Source organism: Seriola dumerili, unplaced genomic scaffold (assembly GCF_002260705.1).
Source record: "Seriola dumerili isolate Sdu_G_001 unplaced genomic scaffold, Sdu_1.0 BDQW01000149.1, whole genome shotgun sequence".
Classification (NCBI taxonomy): domain Eukaryota; kingdom Metazoa; phylum Chordata; class Actinopteri; order Carangiformes; family Carangidae; genus Seriola; species Seriola dumerili.
The window spans coordinates 10,034,932-10,052,699 of NW_019174404.1; the positions used below are offsets into that span (position 1 = coordinate 10,034,932).

The 17,768-nt window shown below is 37.6% G+C and overlaps 3 protein-coding genes across 4 annotated transcripts in view; all 3 read left to right on the forward strand.

The window, feature by feature from the left end:
* The window catches only part of stac (SH3 and cysteine rich domain), a 33,037-nt gene extending 32,480 nt beyond the window's left edge, over window positions 1–557 (forward strand). For both annotated transcript variants that reach the window (XM_022750726.1, XM_022750727.1), the window contains one exon: window positions 120–557. In XM_022750726.1, the coding sequence (XP_022606447.1) occupies window positions 120–218 (99 nt within the window). In that variant the 3' untranslated portion in view covers window positions 219–557. The remainder of the gene's footprint in view (window positions 1–119) is intronic.
* A 5,649-nt stretch (window positions 558–6,206) lies between these two features.
* Window positions 6,207–8,170, forward strand: LOC111225993 (antimicrobial peptide NK-lysin-like). Its single transcript, XM_022751063.1, has 5 exons — window positions 6,207–6,280; window positions 6,385–6,470; window positions 7,302–7,379; window positions 7,457–7,611; window positions 7,858–8,170. The coding sequence occupies exons 1-5, from the start codon at window positions 6,223–6,225 to the stop codon at window positions 7,931–7,933; spliced, it is 453 nt and encodes a 150-aa protein (XP_022606784.1). The 5' UTR covers window positions 6,207–6,222; the 3' UTR covers window positions 7,934–8,170.
* A 6,228-nt stretch (window positions 8,171–14,398) lies between these two features.
* LOC111225994 (antimicrobial peptide NK-lysin-like) lies at window positions 14,399–16,306 on the forward strand. The gene is made up of 5 exons (XM_022751065.1): window positions 14,399–14,538; window positions 14,642–14,730; window positions 15,104–15,181; window positions 15,260–15,414; window positions 15,772–16,306. Exons 1-5 carry the CDS (start codon window positions 14,481–14,483, stop codon window positions 15,833–15,835), a joined length of 444 nt encoding a protein of 147 aa, XP_022606786.1. The 5' UTR covers window positions 14,399–14,480; the 3' UTR covers window positions 15,836–16,306.
* Window positions 16,307–17,768: the final 1,462 nt, after the last annotated feature.

Consider the following 17,768-nt stretch of genomic DNA (forward strand, 5'->3'; position numbering starts at 1 on the left):
GTTGTGTGTCCCCTTGCCAACACAAATGAAAAAACATTGAGAGTAAGTTGTTTGATTTTGTTAACTGTACTTTCTGTTCATATTTTATCACTGGAGTAAAATTTCTCTTCTGCTCTCAGATCTGTGTAAGCAGTGAGGGCGAGCGCAGCGGCTTCATCCGAGTGGCGTGTGGAAAGAAGAGAGGCTTTGTGCCCTGTGACGTCCTGGAAATCATCTGAGAGAAACACTCAGGGAGCCGAAGATGGCGAGAGAGAGAGGGAAGATGGGATCAGCCGCCTGGAGGCCAGAGGAGGAGGAAACTGAACCGACAAAATGGCTACGAGGCACCAGTGAGGGAGTTTTCTCTCTGAAGAAACTGGAGTTTGAACTTAAAGGTGATGCTGGTTTTGTCACTGAGGACTCCACTTTGTTGCAGGTCAGAGTCTCTGTACTTTCCTCACTCCCTCTCAGCACAAGGAGAGAGATGCTGAGATGACTGTTTGTTGTTTGCAAGATGACAGGAGATCACTGTATCACTGGATTTGATTTAATTTATAGAGCCAATGTGTGTGTGTGTGTGTGTGTGTGTGTGTGTGTTTTGTTTTTTTTGTTTTTTTCTCTTAGTTTTATTCTGCTACAAGCTGTTTATTTTCTGAAAGTGGGCTGGCTGTTTATGCCTGAGAAAAATAATCAAACACTTACTACAGTTATTATTTTCAAGGTTTCAGTACATACAATGGCATTGCGCCTACAAATAGTTTAGTTTCTCATGCTTTTACATTATGTTTCAAGCAAAATGTTAGCTTTTCATACACAGTAGTCAACACTATGCTCTAAAATGGATGACAAAATCCCTGAGAAAACTTGATGCAAAACACCTATTAGAGAGAAAATATGATTTTTTTCTTTCTTTGAAGCCTTAAATCCCCTAAACATCTTAAAAAACTTCCTGCATAACCTCTAACATACATTTAAAGTCCTAAAAAGGTTTTCCATATGTTTCTCTTGTAACAGGTGAGAAACAAAGCACATCAGGTGCTACAAAGAGATGTGGGGGAGTATTTTCAGAGGAGTTTGACACAATCAAAGACTTAAGTAATTCTCTCTGGTCTTTCAAAAATATCACCCTCACACTTCCAATCTTGATATCTCACAATTCAGGATTTTACTTTATGATCATGGTTATGGTCATGGTAACACTGAAAATCTTTTCTAGATTTATTGTTTCAGGCTAGTCTTAAAAAGTTTTTTTAATTGATTGAATAATGGATATAATCTTCTCTCTTTTTGGTTGTTTTCATCAAAGATTTCAATCTTCATCACTATAAAACAGAAGAGAACGAGAAGGCACAGCTTTGGTATAATCAGGACAGAGACTGTTTTTGTTACTAATTTGTGTGATCTGATGGGAATGACTTGTGAATGCACAATGACGACTGTAAGACATTGAAACATGCAAGAAAATGATACATTTCTAGTTAGTGTGTTAACTTTAAATGTGATCACTATCATGTGACTTTCCTCTTTCTCAGTACAGACTATTCTGAACAGGCCTTCAGATTCAGATACTAATGAAGTGCATTTCTGGCAAGATGTTGCATCATAGTAGATATAGTATATCTTTTAAAGGTTGTTCTGCACTGAAACGGGGCTCTACTAAATGTCCAAGAATGCTATATTGTACATAATGTACGTACGAGATTAAAAGTCCTTCTTTATCACAATAACGCAACATGCATTATGATGATTTTTGTGTTTGTCTCGCATTCCTTTTCTTCAGCAGACTTCTGGATCCCACTGTACCTAATATTTCACAATTTACTGATTCTTATATCAGTCCCAATGATTTATACATTTCCGCCCTGGTTCTCTTTCCTCTTGTGCTCCGCAATTAGCGATCAATAATAAGCTCATCATTCGCTCAAGTGGGCCTCCAAAAAATATGCATATTGTGATATGATTTGGTTTGAAAACAACTGGCGTGTGACTCAGTTATTCAGTGTGTAAAGAAGTGAATCCAACTTCACAGCATGAAGGTGTTAAAGACTGAATGTTGGAGACAAATAAAATGAGGATTTTGCTGTAATGCACAGAGAGTTTTATGTGTCACAGTGGCTTTGTCTCAGTTTACACATCCCACTTAATGTAAAACTTCACCTTTTTAAAAATTTTATGGAAAACAAAAACAAATTTAACTAATCAGGGAGTACATCCAATGAAAGTTTTAACAATTACCTGAAAATGGGGGTGGGATTCTTTGTTAAGTTCTCAATTACAGAGCAATTATGAAATAATGCTGACAAAATTTAATATTCATCAAAATAGCATGCAGTGATCATATGTCCAAAGGGTTTGAACTCCATCATGAACATTTCCTTTGATAAAAAAAATCCTGTATGCTGGTACAGTGCGGTACAAGGCATCATGACATGGCATTACAACTGATCCCGATTCAAGAAAGACTTAAAAAGACAATTTCTCCAAAACTTCAAACTTTCTTCAAACATAGATGGAGCATCTTCTAATCTAACTAATGTACCTTCTAATGTTACTGTAATAACACGAAGCTGAAAAGAGTTAGCGACTTAGCATTGCATTGCTGTTCTACAACATAGCCAAACTCATAATGAGCAGTTTAAGAGATTGGCACCTAAGTTACCCAAAATGCAACTTGACTACTGACAGTTCTGTTGGAGATTTTTGTGTTTGGATTATTTGTTGAGTATTTTTAGTGTGTGTATTAAAATTTGTGCCCACACTCCAATTAAATGAAATAGTTCATCAGAAAGTTTGGACATCTAGTTGTTTCCAGGACTCTTTCAACCTAACCAGCCCACTTTCTCATCCACTCATCTCACAGTTCAGCAAGCCCTCCTGAATTACCCTTACTGGATCTACCTAGTCATTGTACCAGACAGACTGCACACCCTGTAGTCCATGATTAGAGACACAGTCTCACTGCAGATTCTGAGGTTTCTGCAGCTTCATTAAGCAGCTGCTCACATGTTGAAATTGTTGCTGGAGGCGCAGCCTAACTACAATCACAGACACTTTGCTATTTCCGTGTCTCTCCATTTTCCTGTTGTGTGTCTGTGTAATGAGTCACAACAGGCCGTCACTACAGGATGCCAGCAGGTCTCACATACTTGAGTCAAGCACCCCCTGTTGGTATTTTGGTGCAACCGCAGTCCAGTGCAACAGCCCTTGAACTAGAGAAGATCAAATACGGGAGACCAGGACATCTGTGACTTTGAGAATCACACTTCCACACACACTTTTAACCTTTTCACATCTTCAGTGCAAGTGTTAAAGATGTGTTAAAAATTTGTAGCTAGTGCAAACTCTTTTCAATTCATAGCTGTTTGGTTACAGGCAAGAAAATATAGAGAGGCTGTTTTAAGAACACTATATACCTTTTTTCAACTTGCTTACAGTAAAAACAGACCCACAGATTCAGTGTCTAGAACATACAATAAATCACATGATGCTTCACAACCTTTTATTTTGTCTCTACCAGTAAGAATTCTACTTAAAGCTGTACTACCTGATATTCCTGTATATGGTCAATGATGTATTGTGTAAGATGTTGGTTATGACAAACCCAAGTAAAATTATCAGCCAACTTTCCACCTCCCTCAGTTCTGTGGAACTTTTTAGTGTTTAGCTTATTATTATCCAGCCCACAGCTGTATTGTTCAGGGTCACTTGTACCACTCTCATGGGGTCTTCTTAAGTGAAAAAACTCCCCACTGCACTCTACCTGCTCAGTATCAGACAGCTGACAGACATATTTACAGATAGCAGGTGAACACAGTAGAGCATTTAGCTGCTAAAGAGCCAGATATTTCCCTCAGGTGTTGTTGGAAACAACAAGAGAGCTAAAAAGGAGAGTAAATATTGAACTTATGTTCAACAGGTGGCCAGAAACACAACTCCACATGAACGTTAATGTTGCTTTGTGTGTGCTATATGTGTGAATAAGTAACTGTTTGCTAACAATTTCTACATAACAACTTATATATAACAGATAATAAATAATATGTCATGCAGGTTTAATACAGACTCTCATTAACAGATCTACTGACTTTAAACATTTCTTTAAAGACACATTTGAATGGGAACAATGGTTTTAGGTTAGGTTTAAGCTGTTAAAGTGGACATGACGGACAATCAAGCAATTATGTCCATACAAACAAGTGACACAGAGCAGACATTTATGTATTCTTAAAAACAGCAGTGAAATTGAAAAGCAGTCTGTAGCCATTTTTTAGTTTCTGTGTCACAAGGCTAATCTGACACGAGTGTTTCAAGAACTTTCTTTTTTACCACTGTTCATATGAAAGACTGCCACATGGACTGAAGCTAAAAGGTGTTGATTAAACCTGTGGAAACCAAAAAAGATTATGCAAACAAAAGCAGCACTTAAAACGGATATGCATGGGTTTACATTTTGGCAATAACTGCACACCCTGTGAACCAGCAAGCTGTTGCACAGCAACACAGACTACAACCACAGAGTAGATTATGTCTCAAACCACACATGTGAATATGACACATCAGCAGCATTGTGGTACACAAAGCATTTTAGCTTACACTGAAGACTTTGCAAGTATTTTCCTATGGTTTTGTGTTTTGTTCATCTTTTTGTTTTGTGGAGCCAGAACTATTTAAAGCACACCTGGGTGGGCTAACACCTACATACATACTCTACAATTGTGAAGAGGCTACAGTCGAGTTGTTTTTACTTCTAATTCTTCTCCATCTAGAAGAATTGAGTAAAAGACGGACGAGTGTTTTACTTTTGCAACCGATACTCTTGTGGCAAATAACGGCTAACCCACATGGTTGAGTTGAAACTTTTTTTGCAAGGCGGGGCCTCCTCCCTTGGATGAGCAAAGTAGCTGCTTTAGCCCGTCACTCGTAGAGACAATAACACATTTTGGAGACAATAACACATTTTGTTAGTACTTAGTTTTCAAAAATTCATTAATAATAGTAATTTTTTTTTTGTTTAGAGTCAGTTTCATTTTAAATGGGCACAATGTACTTGTAACTTACAAGGTTTAAACTGTCAAAACAGAGATTATAGCAATACCTGTCTGGGTTATTTGATATGAGACCTTTGATGAGGTGTTATGGATAGAAACAGTCGAACCCCAACATAATTCTAATCAATTTCCCACTGTACATCTATTGCAGAGCACCTTTGCACAAAGTAACCAAAAGTCTGATGCCAAGCACAAGAAGCTCATATCAGGTGCATTTGACTGCACCAGTCACAAAATGAGTCCACAGTCTGAAGACATGTGGGGGGAATCTAATGGTCCACTCAGGCCCCTGCAGACCCTACAAAATACAAGAATTAAATTAAATGTATTTTTCATTTTAATTCCATTTTATGTTAAAACACCTTCATGTGGTGCAACCTTGCACTTTCTTATGAGAGTTCTTATGAGAATCCTCTTTTAATGATAATAATTCCGAATTACATTGTAATTGGTAATTCCTCTGATTCCATAGTTTAAAGGTAATGAAATAAAAAAAATATGCTATGGAACTGCCTGACTGAACTCTCACTGGGCTCTTGTGTTCCCATTTTTCTGTAATGAAAGTATTTAATAACCCTTGATAGTCCCTGCTCATTTTGGTTAATTATTGCTGATATTGTATGCATTCAGTTGCACGTGGTACTGACAACCGTGATTAATACTGACTTATGTCAATCAGAAACACTCATGACAAAGACCTAATGAAACCAGTGAAAAACTAGAGAACAAAGAAACAGAAATGAAACAACTTTACTGAAGAACAGCAAACAAAATAAAATCATACATAAGTTTCAAATATACATTATCATACATTCACACAAAAAACTGCAAGAGGCACACATGAACTGCTCACTGATTTAATTTATAAATAAATATCATGATCTGCACATGGATGACAAATACAAGAATATATTCATCATTTTTGCAGAGCTGTGAGTGATATTAAGATGATAAAGCAAACCACAATACCAACAAACCACGACCACTCACATATGATCTGACTGGAAAAAAGTTTGTGATGGTGGTCTTCCGTGAAATTGGCCTCCACAAAACCATCTGAAGAGTCAGTGCTGCGACTGGCAACAAATTTGTGGTTTGAAACTTCCGTTGTTGTGTAGCCCCTCACCTCTGTCATGAATAAAAGCAGGGTCATCAGCAGACACACTCACACACAGAGACCAAAGATCACTGCTGCATGTTAGCAATGGAAACATCTTCAGTCCTCCTTGTGTGCATCCTGGTGACATGTTCAGGTGTCTTACTGTGTTCTCTTTAACATGTTTTCCCTTGTAGAACATGGGTCAATGTGTCTTTGCTGTGTAAAGTGTACTTTAACATTTTTTTTGTTCCTTCACAGTCTGGACAGTTTGTGGAAGAAGCTTTGTGGTAAACATTGATGATCAGGAGCAGGTGGAGGTAGAAATCTCCACGGAGGCCGGCAAGGTAATATGCTTTACACAATTTAGGTTGCACTTAGATAATCTGTGTTCATCTTAAAATGTCAGATGACAAAATGTTCAACAAAGTGTCACATTCCCATTTGCTGTTTCTCTGAAGACTAAGTACCCCTGACTTTGGGCCAGAGAGCAATTTAAATTCTAATGTAAAGAAGCGGAACATCAAAACTAAAACCTTGATCAACACATTATTATTTATTTTGTTATTAGATTGTTAATACTGGTGAGTCAATTCTTAGGAAGCACTTTACTGTTGTAGCTACACGAGAGAGAGAGCTTGTTTTAATTACTTTCTATACATATGGGTGAAGTGTTTCCCAAGCTAGGGATCGATCCCCTCCAGTGGTCAGAATATAAATCTGAGCGGTCATTGGTTATTTATTCAGACAGGAAAGAAGAAAAATCAATGTTCTGCTTCACAAATTTATATTCTTTTATTGGGATATTTCCCTAATATTAGCATTTTTTTTTGCGTGAAATTTAGGATAAGTTTACATCTTTGTGCACCAGATATTTAAATTAAAACATATGAGAAGTTTAGACGTGAAATTACTCTTCAGTGGAACTGCTGACAAATCATGTGACAAGTATTGCACTCCTATGACTCCATAGAAAAAGGAGCCCGAACCAGATGGTCTATCATTGTTAGAGGTCACTGTATGGGCTGAAATTAGGGTCAATAGGATTTTGAGTTTGTAAAGTGGTGTTCACAACTAAGTCCACGATTTACTATAATAATAAAAATAATAACAATAATAATAATAATAATAATAATTATAGACACTATACAGAGAATTAAAATCACTTTCATTTGCAGATTCCAGGTGTGTGCTGGGCATGCAAGTGGGCTTTAAAAAAGATCAAGAAAATCATTGGAAAAAACACCACCTCAGAGGTAAAGCGTCTAAGAGCCTCAACAGTTTGATCTTGAGTATCTTTGAAGAAGCAATAATACAGTTTTTGCTCTTATAGGAGGTGAAGTCAAAGTTGAACGCCGTCTGCAATGAAATTGGCCTCTTAAAAGATCTGTGCCGCAAATTTGTGAAAAAACACCTCGGAGAATTGATTGAGGAGCTCACAACCAGTGATGATGTGAGGACGATCTGTGTGAACACCAAAGCCTGCAAGTGAGTAACCATCAAGCCTTACAGAGTAAACTACCCAATAAGTAATCTAAATATTATCATTATGATGTTTTCAGTGCATTTTGCCAGTAATACAAAAGTCCTTTCACTTATGTATACTTTTTACTGTAGGACTTTTACCTATTATGGAGTATTTCATTGCTACTTAATTACAAATAATGTTGTTACTTCTTCCAGCACAGATAATTATTTTGCTCTCTCTCTGTGCTTCTTATGTGCTCTCTTTAGGCCAAAGGAGCTGTCTCACCTGATCTTTTATCCAGGAGACGAAGATTCACAGGCTGAAATTTATGATTTTTCCTGATGTTATACACATGAATAAAAATCAAACTCTGCATTTAATTCGTAAGAAAAAACATTAACTATGTGTGCTTTGTGGTAGTGAGTGACTGGCCACACACACAGTGATTAGAAGCATTTGATCAAAAATCATTTTCAGCTTTCTTTTAATCGTAGCATTTACTCTGTGTTGCACTTTGTCTTGTACAATGACTTAGTTTTCAGTGCACATGATTTTAATAAATGTTTGCATTTCAAATTTTATTCTTTGTGGTACTGTGTCAGCCAGCACTGGGCTTTGGGATATGGGATCTATACTTTACAAGGTTTAATATGTACAAGGTCTGAAGCAATCAAAGAATGAACAATTAATTTAAAGTTAGGGCATAAAGATGGGGTTGGGTAAAAAAAAGGCAGTCTTGGTGATGTCTTTAATGTGCTTATAAAATGTAACACAAAGAGTCTTAGCGGTCAGACTTTTACAAATCACACAGTTGTCAAAAGTTACTGTTAACTGATCAAACTGGTGTCTGCATCAGGCTTGGCCAATGGCCAGCATCTGATATTCAGTTTTTCTCAGCAAACAGACAAGCCTCTTATTTCACAATTTGAGGGGTCATCCACCTTTACAGGCATATATAGCTGAGTATCATTTGCATAGCAGAGGAAATTAATTCCATGACTGTGTGTAATTTGGTCAAGAGGTGAAACATAAAGAGAGAATAGCAGAGGGCCAAGAACAGAGCCCTGGGTACATCATATTTCATGATACAGAATTCTGATTATTATTATAGGAAATATACCATGTTATTTCAGATGAGTACAAGTTTAACCACGTGAGAGCCACATTAGAGATGTCAAATTGATTTTCCAATCGATTCAGGAATATAGAATCATCTATGGTATCAGAAGCTACACTAAGATCGAGTAAGAGAAACACAGAGGTGGAATAGAGTCCTTAGTAAGCACATCATTCACCACTTCAGCTAGTGCAGATTTAGTGAGTGACAGTCCCTGAAAGGTATAGAGCGCACTGGGGGGGGGACCCTAGATAAAGGAAATTGAAACCATTCAAAAAGACTACTGTCAAATATGTAAGTGCAGAGACTCTTTCTTGTAATTTGTAGAGAATGGAATGACAGAATATGATCGAAGTACAAAATCACAAGTCATATGCATAGTTGCCCAACGACAACACTGATAGTGTCACCACAAAGCCAACACAACGAGGCTCTTGCTGAGCGAAGTTACACATGAATTTCAAATGATTTTTTTGGTGACTTCTCAGACACATTTAATTTCTTAATTTCAATGGCAACTGTAAAATGCATTTAGCACTTCAACAGAAATAGATAACCTTTTACTGTGTTAGCAAACAATAACAATAATAATAATAATAATAATAATAATACTCAATCACTTATTGAGTGAGTGAGTGAGTGAGTCTGAGTCAAAATGACAGCAATTCCGCTTCCGCAAGTCATGGATCATGAGGAATACACTGTACACTGTATGGCAATTAGTGATATGCGATACCAAGTAAAACCCAGCCTGGTATTGCTGATACCAATATCAATACTATACCAACAGGCCCACATTAAGAATGCAGAGGCCCCTGGGCACAAAATCTTGGATGCGCCCCTTTCCCAATCTGCTTTCCACATACTCAGTTCTCAGTGGAGGCTACTATCTATTGGAAACACCTGTAACTTGTACAGGATTTACATTGACAGGTTACAGCCTATGATCACAACCTGAAGGACAATATCAGCACCTGTACATATATATTATCATACAGGATTTACAATACATGAGTGAAACGATGCTTTTTTGGGTCAGCAGCAATATCAACAAATTAGCCTTCAATCCACAAGCACATACTGCCCCACATCCATCAATATAATTCTGTGATTCAGAGAGAGAGAGAGAGAGAGAGCGAGAGAGCGAAATTGATTCATACTGCTGAACAGAGACACAATGATACAACAGTTAAATAGGTTTTCAACTACGTCTCATATAAACACAGTGGAGACAAGAATATATACCTTAAATTGGGATAGTCCGTAATGTGCGATTAATAACAGGAGAGGAAGCCTACCTCAAATGACGGTCGTCTCTCTGGCCTTTTCCCTCGAAAACTCCTCCACTGTATTACTGAAGTCCATGTCTCTGTCCAGTGTTGCCTTGATTAGAAGTTCAACAGGTAGAAAGTAACAAAAAGAGGGGCTGCTAGACTGGTAACCTACTCAACCTACTCAGGGTGAGATGAGGTTGGGGCCGTTTTACAGGTGTCTTTGGCAAAGCTGTGGCTCTGTGCCTTTTTAATGCTGATGCTAAGATGAACTAACGGTAGCGTCTGCGGTCATTTTACTGTCCCCTTTCTCTGCGATGTTAGCATCATCCTCTCCCGGCTCTTTGCTAATGCTAATGTTTGTCCGAAGTTCAGTTTCTCTGATATAATTTTCTTATTTCGCTTCTCTCTTTGCTGTTCCACCTCTCCAACGTTTGTTCTCCATGATGTTTTCAGAAGCGTCTTCCGCGACCGGCCGGCTTTGGCGCTAAATTCCCATGGTCACCACCTGACCTCTGACCTGACTTGTCATCAACATGACAGAGACACAACCAGCAAACCGATCATAATAATTTTATTTGTAAATAAAGTAACTCTGTATAATTTGGTTCGCATTTCAACATACACACACTAAATTAATTTATTGATTTGAAAAAAAAAAAAAAAAGTAGTAGTAAAGTAGTGAGTTTGGACGCCCCCTAGAGGTCGGAGGCCCTGGCCCAGTCGGCCGTGTGGATAATCTGTACTTGGATACCAATGCTTTGTACAAAATACACTTAGAGGACATGAATAGGCAGGTTACAAAGGCTTATTGTTTCATACAGAATGTCATGTTATTCAAATTTAAATAAAAAATACCAGTGAAATCTATTATGAAATAAATAAATGCCATGTTAAATGCACAAAATGAGCCAATATCTATATTTTGACATAATCTGTCAACTGTCAGTCAAAGCTAATGAGACTAGATCAGTGATCATCACTGGCTGCTCATAGGCCTGCATTTAGTAAGGTCATATTTGTTGCCTATTTGAACATCAACACACAAACTGAAGCCGTGACAGACGTGAATCATTTTCTGTGTCAGTGACAGTGATAAATGTCTGTCTCTGTACCTGGATAATTCCTACCACTGCCAAACGACTCTGTGACTGAAGTCTGTCTCGCCCTAGCACCTCTCCTCTTCTCCAGACTGTTGCCCATCACATTCTGTCCTCTGATTATGTTTTACAAAGTTTGTGGTCCTCCCACACACATCACATACTGTGTTGTTGCTGATAAGAGACTTGAAAAAGTTTCACAGTAGTCTAAATTTTCAATCTCTTTTCAGTGCCTTACATAGAGCCATAGTTTGCATATAACGATGGAGTATTGGTTACTATCAAGTGGTGATTATTTAGACTAGATCCTAGTGATAGCTTAGTTACTTTCTACTGTGAATCTGTTGATGATAAGAGACACATTTAACCCAAATTACCGGGTTTAGATATCAATATTCTACTGTGAAAATAAATTATAGATTAGAAACATTTAGGATTGAAAGTATTGATATTTCATGGATCAATTGTCAGTGTTTTGCTCTGACATGGGTCATACGTGTCAGATTAAGGAGTAGTTTATTAGCAAATAAACAAACAATGAGTGAAAGCTTGCCAAACGAAAACCCACAAAGCAAGCAAATAAATTTTGATTATTCAAATTTTTATTTTGCTGTGAATTATGCACAAACATATGGAGCATTAAGTTTCAATCAAATTAAATAATTTCATTTCAAAGTTGGCACATCTGGACTTCCATATCCTGTAAGGACAGAAAATCATTTTTAGACACTCTTGACAACCCTGCACAACTAAGACAAAACAGAAAACAAGGTTTGTGGCCAAGAGTGAACCCTTTCTTAACTTAGCTCATCCGTCTCAGACACAGTTCGCCCACAGCTATCACAATGTTCAATCAAGAGCTGCATTAACCACAAGTTGACGTGCTTAGCAGTGATGTGTGACAGCAAGATCTATGTGAAAACCAGACACTTTTTCATTTATTAGAAATGGACCATTGAAAGAGGAGATGATGAGAAGATGAGTCACTTTAATTGTTTTTCTTTTTTTTGAACAAATCATACAATAATTAAGTTGTTGAAATACATGAAGCTATTCACAGTGTCCATGGATTGGTGTGTAACTGCTTATTTTCTTAGTTCAGTCCTTTTGAACGTTTAAGTGTGGAAGCCTCAAACTGTCACTGATGACTGAACACAATCAGAGAACAAAAGTACACCCTTATTATGAAAGCTGTGTGTTTAATACAATACGAGTTGGCTACTCATTTCACATTTCACAAATTCAGTGTCTGAGATAAAGATCTCTCACAAAGCACATTTAATTTTTCCTTCCTTATGAGGAGGCTGCAGCGGAGAGCAGACACTTGGTGTTTCGGTTAATGAAGTGTCCACGTGTCTTCCCAGCTCTGCTTTAAAACCTGCCTGTCCAGCTTGGTGAGTTCCTGAGAGCAAAGAGATCCTTGACCGGCTCTGTCAGACCATCCAGACCTGCACTGTCCCAGGGGCCCGACACCTGACAACCTCAGGGAGAAGCAACAAACTGAAATTCAGAGTGTATATGTGATTTTCCCAACGTTCTTTCCTTCACAAAAAAGATTTAGTATCCAAACCTGGCCTCTGTATATTTTCGCCCAACCTTATATTAGATATTCTATAACAAGCCCCCATTAAAGGCACCCTGTGGAGATTTTGACCACTAGTACCTCCATGAAGCAATATTTTTACGAGTTGATCTGTTTCACCCAATTGTACTGATGGACAATTGGTGATGATAATATGCCAAGAAACATAGGAAATGAATAAATGAATTTTCATTTCTGGCCATTTACATGACACAACATGAATCTACACAAACCAAACATTACTGCCTCATACAAATATGAACAGTATGTAAATACATTACGTCCCAAGAGACATAAAATATTAATTTAAAGAAACATTATAAAATCTGTATTTATATATCCACTCCTGTCAGTTTAAACATCGTATATCTGATTTAGTTTATTAAATAATCTGCAGTTCTTGTAAAGATCCTCCAGGCACTATGAGAGGAAAATGACACAAAGTCTTTTTATATTAAATGTGTGTCATTTATTTCTCATTGATGGTAAAGTGTGCGTGGTGTTTGAGTCGACTGTTTTGACACTGTGGTTTCTGACACCTCATCAGATCACATATGGCTCCTCGCTGTGTGATCAAATGTGATTTCAGTAAATAATCACACTAAGCAGGATGTTCACCACAGCTTTACATTTGAAACATTACTACATACCTCAGTTCATCCAAACAGACCCAAAAAAAACCCAAATATTTTCTATCTCTTCTCGAGTGGGTCAGAAGTTTACATACAATAAGTTCACTGTGCCTTTAAACTTGCTTGGAAAATTCCAGCCAATGATGTCATGGCTTTAGAAGCTTCTGATAGGCTAAATTACATAATCTGAGTAAATCAGAGATGTACCTGTCAAAGTATTTTAAGGCCTACATTCAAACTGGACTCTCTTTGCTTGACATCATGGGCAAATCCAAATAAATCAGCTAAGATGTCAGGAAAAGAATTGTGAACCTCCACAAAGTCAGGGTATTGGAGTGGCCATCACAAAGCTCTGACTTCAATCCAATAGAAAATTTGTGCGCAGAACTGAAAAGGCGTGTGCAAGCTCTGTTACACCAGCTCTGTCTTCATCTGAAGATGAGATGAAAGAAATAAAAGCTGAAATAAATTATTCTCTCTACTATTATTAAGACATTTCACATTCTTTAAAATCAAGTAGTGATCCTTACATACTGAAGACAGGTAATGTTTATTAGGATTACGGTAATAACCTTCTAGAGTCGAGGTACATATCAATGAATTTTTGCTGACTTTCTATGCATTCATTTTTGTCTTAGTATAAGTAAGTATAAAGCTGCCAGAAACCCAAAATACAAGAAAAATAACATGACGTCTATAATGATGTATAAATCTTGTGGATAAACCATATTACACCTGAGGTATTTCTACCTATCCACTGTGACTAGTTGCAGGTGAGACTGATGCCTGTGATTAATACTGATTCATGTCAAGTAGAAAAACATGCAAATACAAATAAACTGCAAACTGCACACATGAGTAGCTCACTGATTCGATTTGTAATAAACGGATGTTGTTTTTGCAGAGCTATGAGTGATATTAAGATAGCGAAGCGAACCAAAATACCGGCACTCCAACACACCACTACCGCTCATATCAGAACCTGACTGGATAAGATGGCAATCTAAATAAGTAGGAGATGTCAAGGATGTTTTGTGTGAAGCTGGTCTCCGCAAAACAGTGCTGTGAGTGGCAGCAAGGTTGTGCTTTGAAATTTCCGTTGCCATGTAGCCCCTCACCTCTGTCACGAATAAAAGGAGGGTCATCAGCAGACACACTCACACACAGAGACCAGAGATCACTGCTCCATGTTAGCAATGGAAACATCTTCAGTCCTCCTTGTGTGCATCCTGGTGACATGTTCAGGTGTCTTGCTGTGTTCTCTTTAACATGTTTTCCCTTGTAGAACATGTGTCAATGTGTCTTTGCTGTGTAAAGTGTACTTTAACATTTTTTTGTTCCTTCACAGTCTGGACAGTCCGTGGGAGAAGCTTTGTGGGTAACATTGATGATCAGGTGGAGCAGTTGGAGGTGGAAGGCTCTACGGAGGCCGGGATGGTAATATGCTTTACACAATTTACGTTGCACTTAGATAATCTGTGTTCATCTTAAAATGTGAGATGACAAAATGTTCAACAAAGTGTCACATTCCTATTTGTTGTTTCTCTGTAGACTAAGTACCCCTGACTTTGACTTTGGGCCAGAGAGCAATTGAAATTCTAATGTAAAGAAGCAGAATATCAAAACTAAAACCTTGATTAACACATTATTATTTATTTTAGGGTCAGTAAGATTTTGAGCTTGTAAAGTGATGTTCACAAATAGTTCCACCATTTCTAATGATAACAAAAATGATATAGACACTTAACATTAACATTTTTCCTCTCACATAAAGCTAAGAATTAAAATCATCCCTCACTTTCACTTGCAGGTTCCAGGTGTGTGCTGGGTATGCGAGTGGGCTTTGAACAAAGTGAAGAAAGACATTGGACCAAACACCACCTCAGAGGTAAAGTGTCTAAGAGCCTGGACAGTTTTGATCTAGAGCATCTTGGAAGAAGCAATAATGCAATTTCTGCTGTTACAGAACGTGAAATTGAAGTTGGTTAAGGTCTGCGATGAAATTTACACCTTAAAAACTGTGTGCCACAACTTTGTGAAAAAACACCTCAAACAATTGATTGAGGAGCTCATGACCAGTGATGATGTGAGGACGATCTGTGTGAACACCAAAGCCTGCAAGTGAGTAACCATCGAGCCTTACAGAGTAAACTACCCAATAAGTAATATAAACTCCACCTAGATTAACTACAACAATAAAATACCACTTAAATTTTAATACTACATGTAATATACATGTATAATCCAATGGCATATTAGTGTAACACTGACAGGGGACATTCTGCTTTTACTTTTGATACTTTCAGTGCATTTTGCCAGTAATACAAAAGTCCTTTCATTTATGTATAATTTTTACTGTAGGACTTTTACTTATAATGGAGTATTTTATTGCTTCTTTATTACAAATGATGTTGTTACTTCTTCCAACACAGATAATTATTTTGCTCTCTCTCTGTGCTTCTTATGTGCTCTCTTTAGGCCAAAGGAGCTGTCTCACCTGATCTTTTATCCAGGAGACGAAGATTCACAGGCTAAAATGTAACGAAAAAAATCTGTAATTTAACAGAATCTTAACTGTTTATTTTACAGATTTTTCCTGTATTTTTAATATACAGGTAAAAGAAGTAAATGCTCTGTAATTTTACTGAGATTTGTTTGTTAATTTACAAACATCTTGTGTAATTACGAAAGTTTTCACAACAAAAATGTTGAACAAATGTGTTTTTGTCAATTTATAACATGTATGAGCACTGGTAAACTGTCAAAATAAAGTTTTCATCATTGAAAATTGCCATAATTACTGTAATTTCACAGATGGTGACTTTTGTCCCTGATGTTATATGCATGAATAAAAATCAAACCACTGCATTTAATTCATAAGAATAAACATTAACCTTGTGTGCTTTGTGGTAGTGAATGAATGGCCACAAACTCAGTGATTAGAAGCACTTGTTCAAAAAAAAAACTATAAAAGCTTTCTTTAAATCGTAGCATTTACTCTGTGTTGTACTTTGTCTTGTACCATCATTTACTTTTAAATGCACATGATTTTAATAAATGTTTGCATTTTAAATTTTATGAATATTCTTTGTGGGACTGTGTCAGCCAGAACTGGGCTTTGGGATCTGGGATCCATGCTGTACATACTAGGTCTAATAGATTCATTGAGACTGAAACTGTCCTGCCAGGGGGACAATAACACGTACAAGGTCTGAGGTAATCAAAGAAAGAACAATTAACTTAAAGTTAAGGCAAAAAGATTAGTCTGGGTGAAAAAAGGTGGTCTCTGTGATTTCTTTAACGTGCTGATCAAATGTAACACCAAGATTCTTGGCGGTCAGATTTGAACAAAACACACAGTTGTCAAGAGTTACTGTTCACTGACCACTGGGCCGCAGTGAGAGTCCATATGTAGCTGTAGTTTTGTGTTGGCATATCAGTTCCAAATATCATTTATCGGTCTCCTTTATGACTAATAATCGGTGTCGGCCCTGAAAAAACCAGTTGATCCCTACTAGCTGTTCATTTCTCAGTTCAATTGAAATCTCAATCAGTTGTTAGGATGCAAGGATACAGTCACTCACTCCCTTTGTGGTTGAATCAATTACTTTAATACTCACTGTGTTAGTGATACCACTGGTTACCTTTCCAATTTGATAGTAGAACCCAGGTTGGTATCACCGATACCAATGCCATACCGACAGGAGGGATTAAGAATGCAGAGGCTCCTGGGAATTTTCTCTTGTCCACCTAATGAGTGACTGACCCAGCTACTGCACTAAATCTTACAAGCTTTGAGATGCTGAGGCGGCTCCTCCAGACGAAGCTGCGCCTTCTGCTGATACTGGTGGTGCCACGGCTGATAACAACAGACCTTGGATGGGCAGTAACAAGTAGCTAACTGTTCTAAGAATCAGCACTCGTACGTATGTAGTCATGTTTCCTCGGCAATGGTTAATGAACCAGTAGTGTAGTAACACATCCCTCTCCAACCCCTTCTCCATCTTATGGGGTTATTTGACCAATTATGGAGTGCAAGCGATCTATAGTTATTTTTCTAAATGTATAAAACCTATCCCCAGAGGTTCCGGTTTTAGAATTGAGGTGATATCATGCACAGAAACCTGTATTGATGAATCCTCCTTTCTCCTTGATCAAGCATCAATAAACATCCTCAGCATAAGACATCCTGGACTCCAGCGCTCGTTCAACACAGGTGATAAGAATTTCCTTAACACTCTTGACAACCCTGTGCAACTGAGATAAAACAGATACCAGGTTTGTGGCGAAGAGTGAACCCTTTCTTATCACATCTCATTTGTCTCAGACAACAGTTTACCCACAGCTATCACAATGTTCAATCAAGAACAGCGGCAAGCACAAACTGACGTGCTCAGCAGTATTGTGTGACAGCAAGATCAGAGTGAAAACACTCTTTTTCACACATTAGAAATGGAGCATTCGGTGCCTCGTTG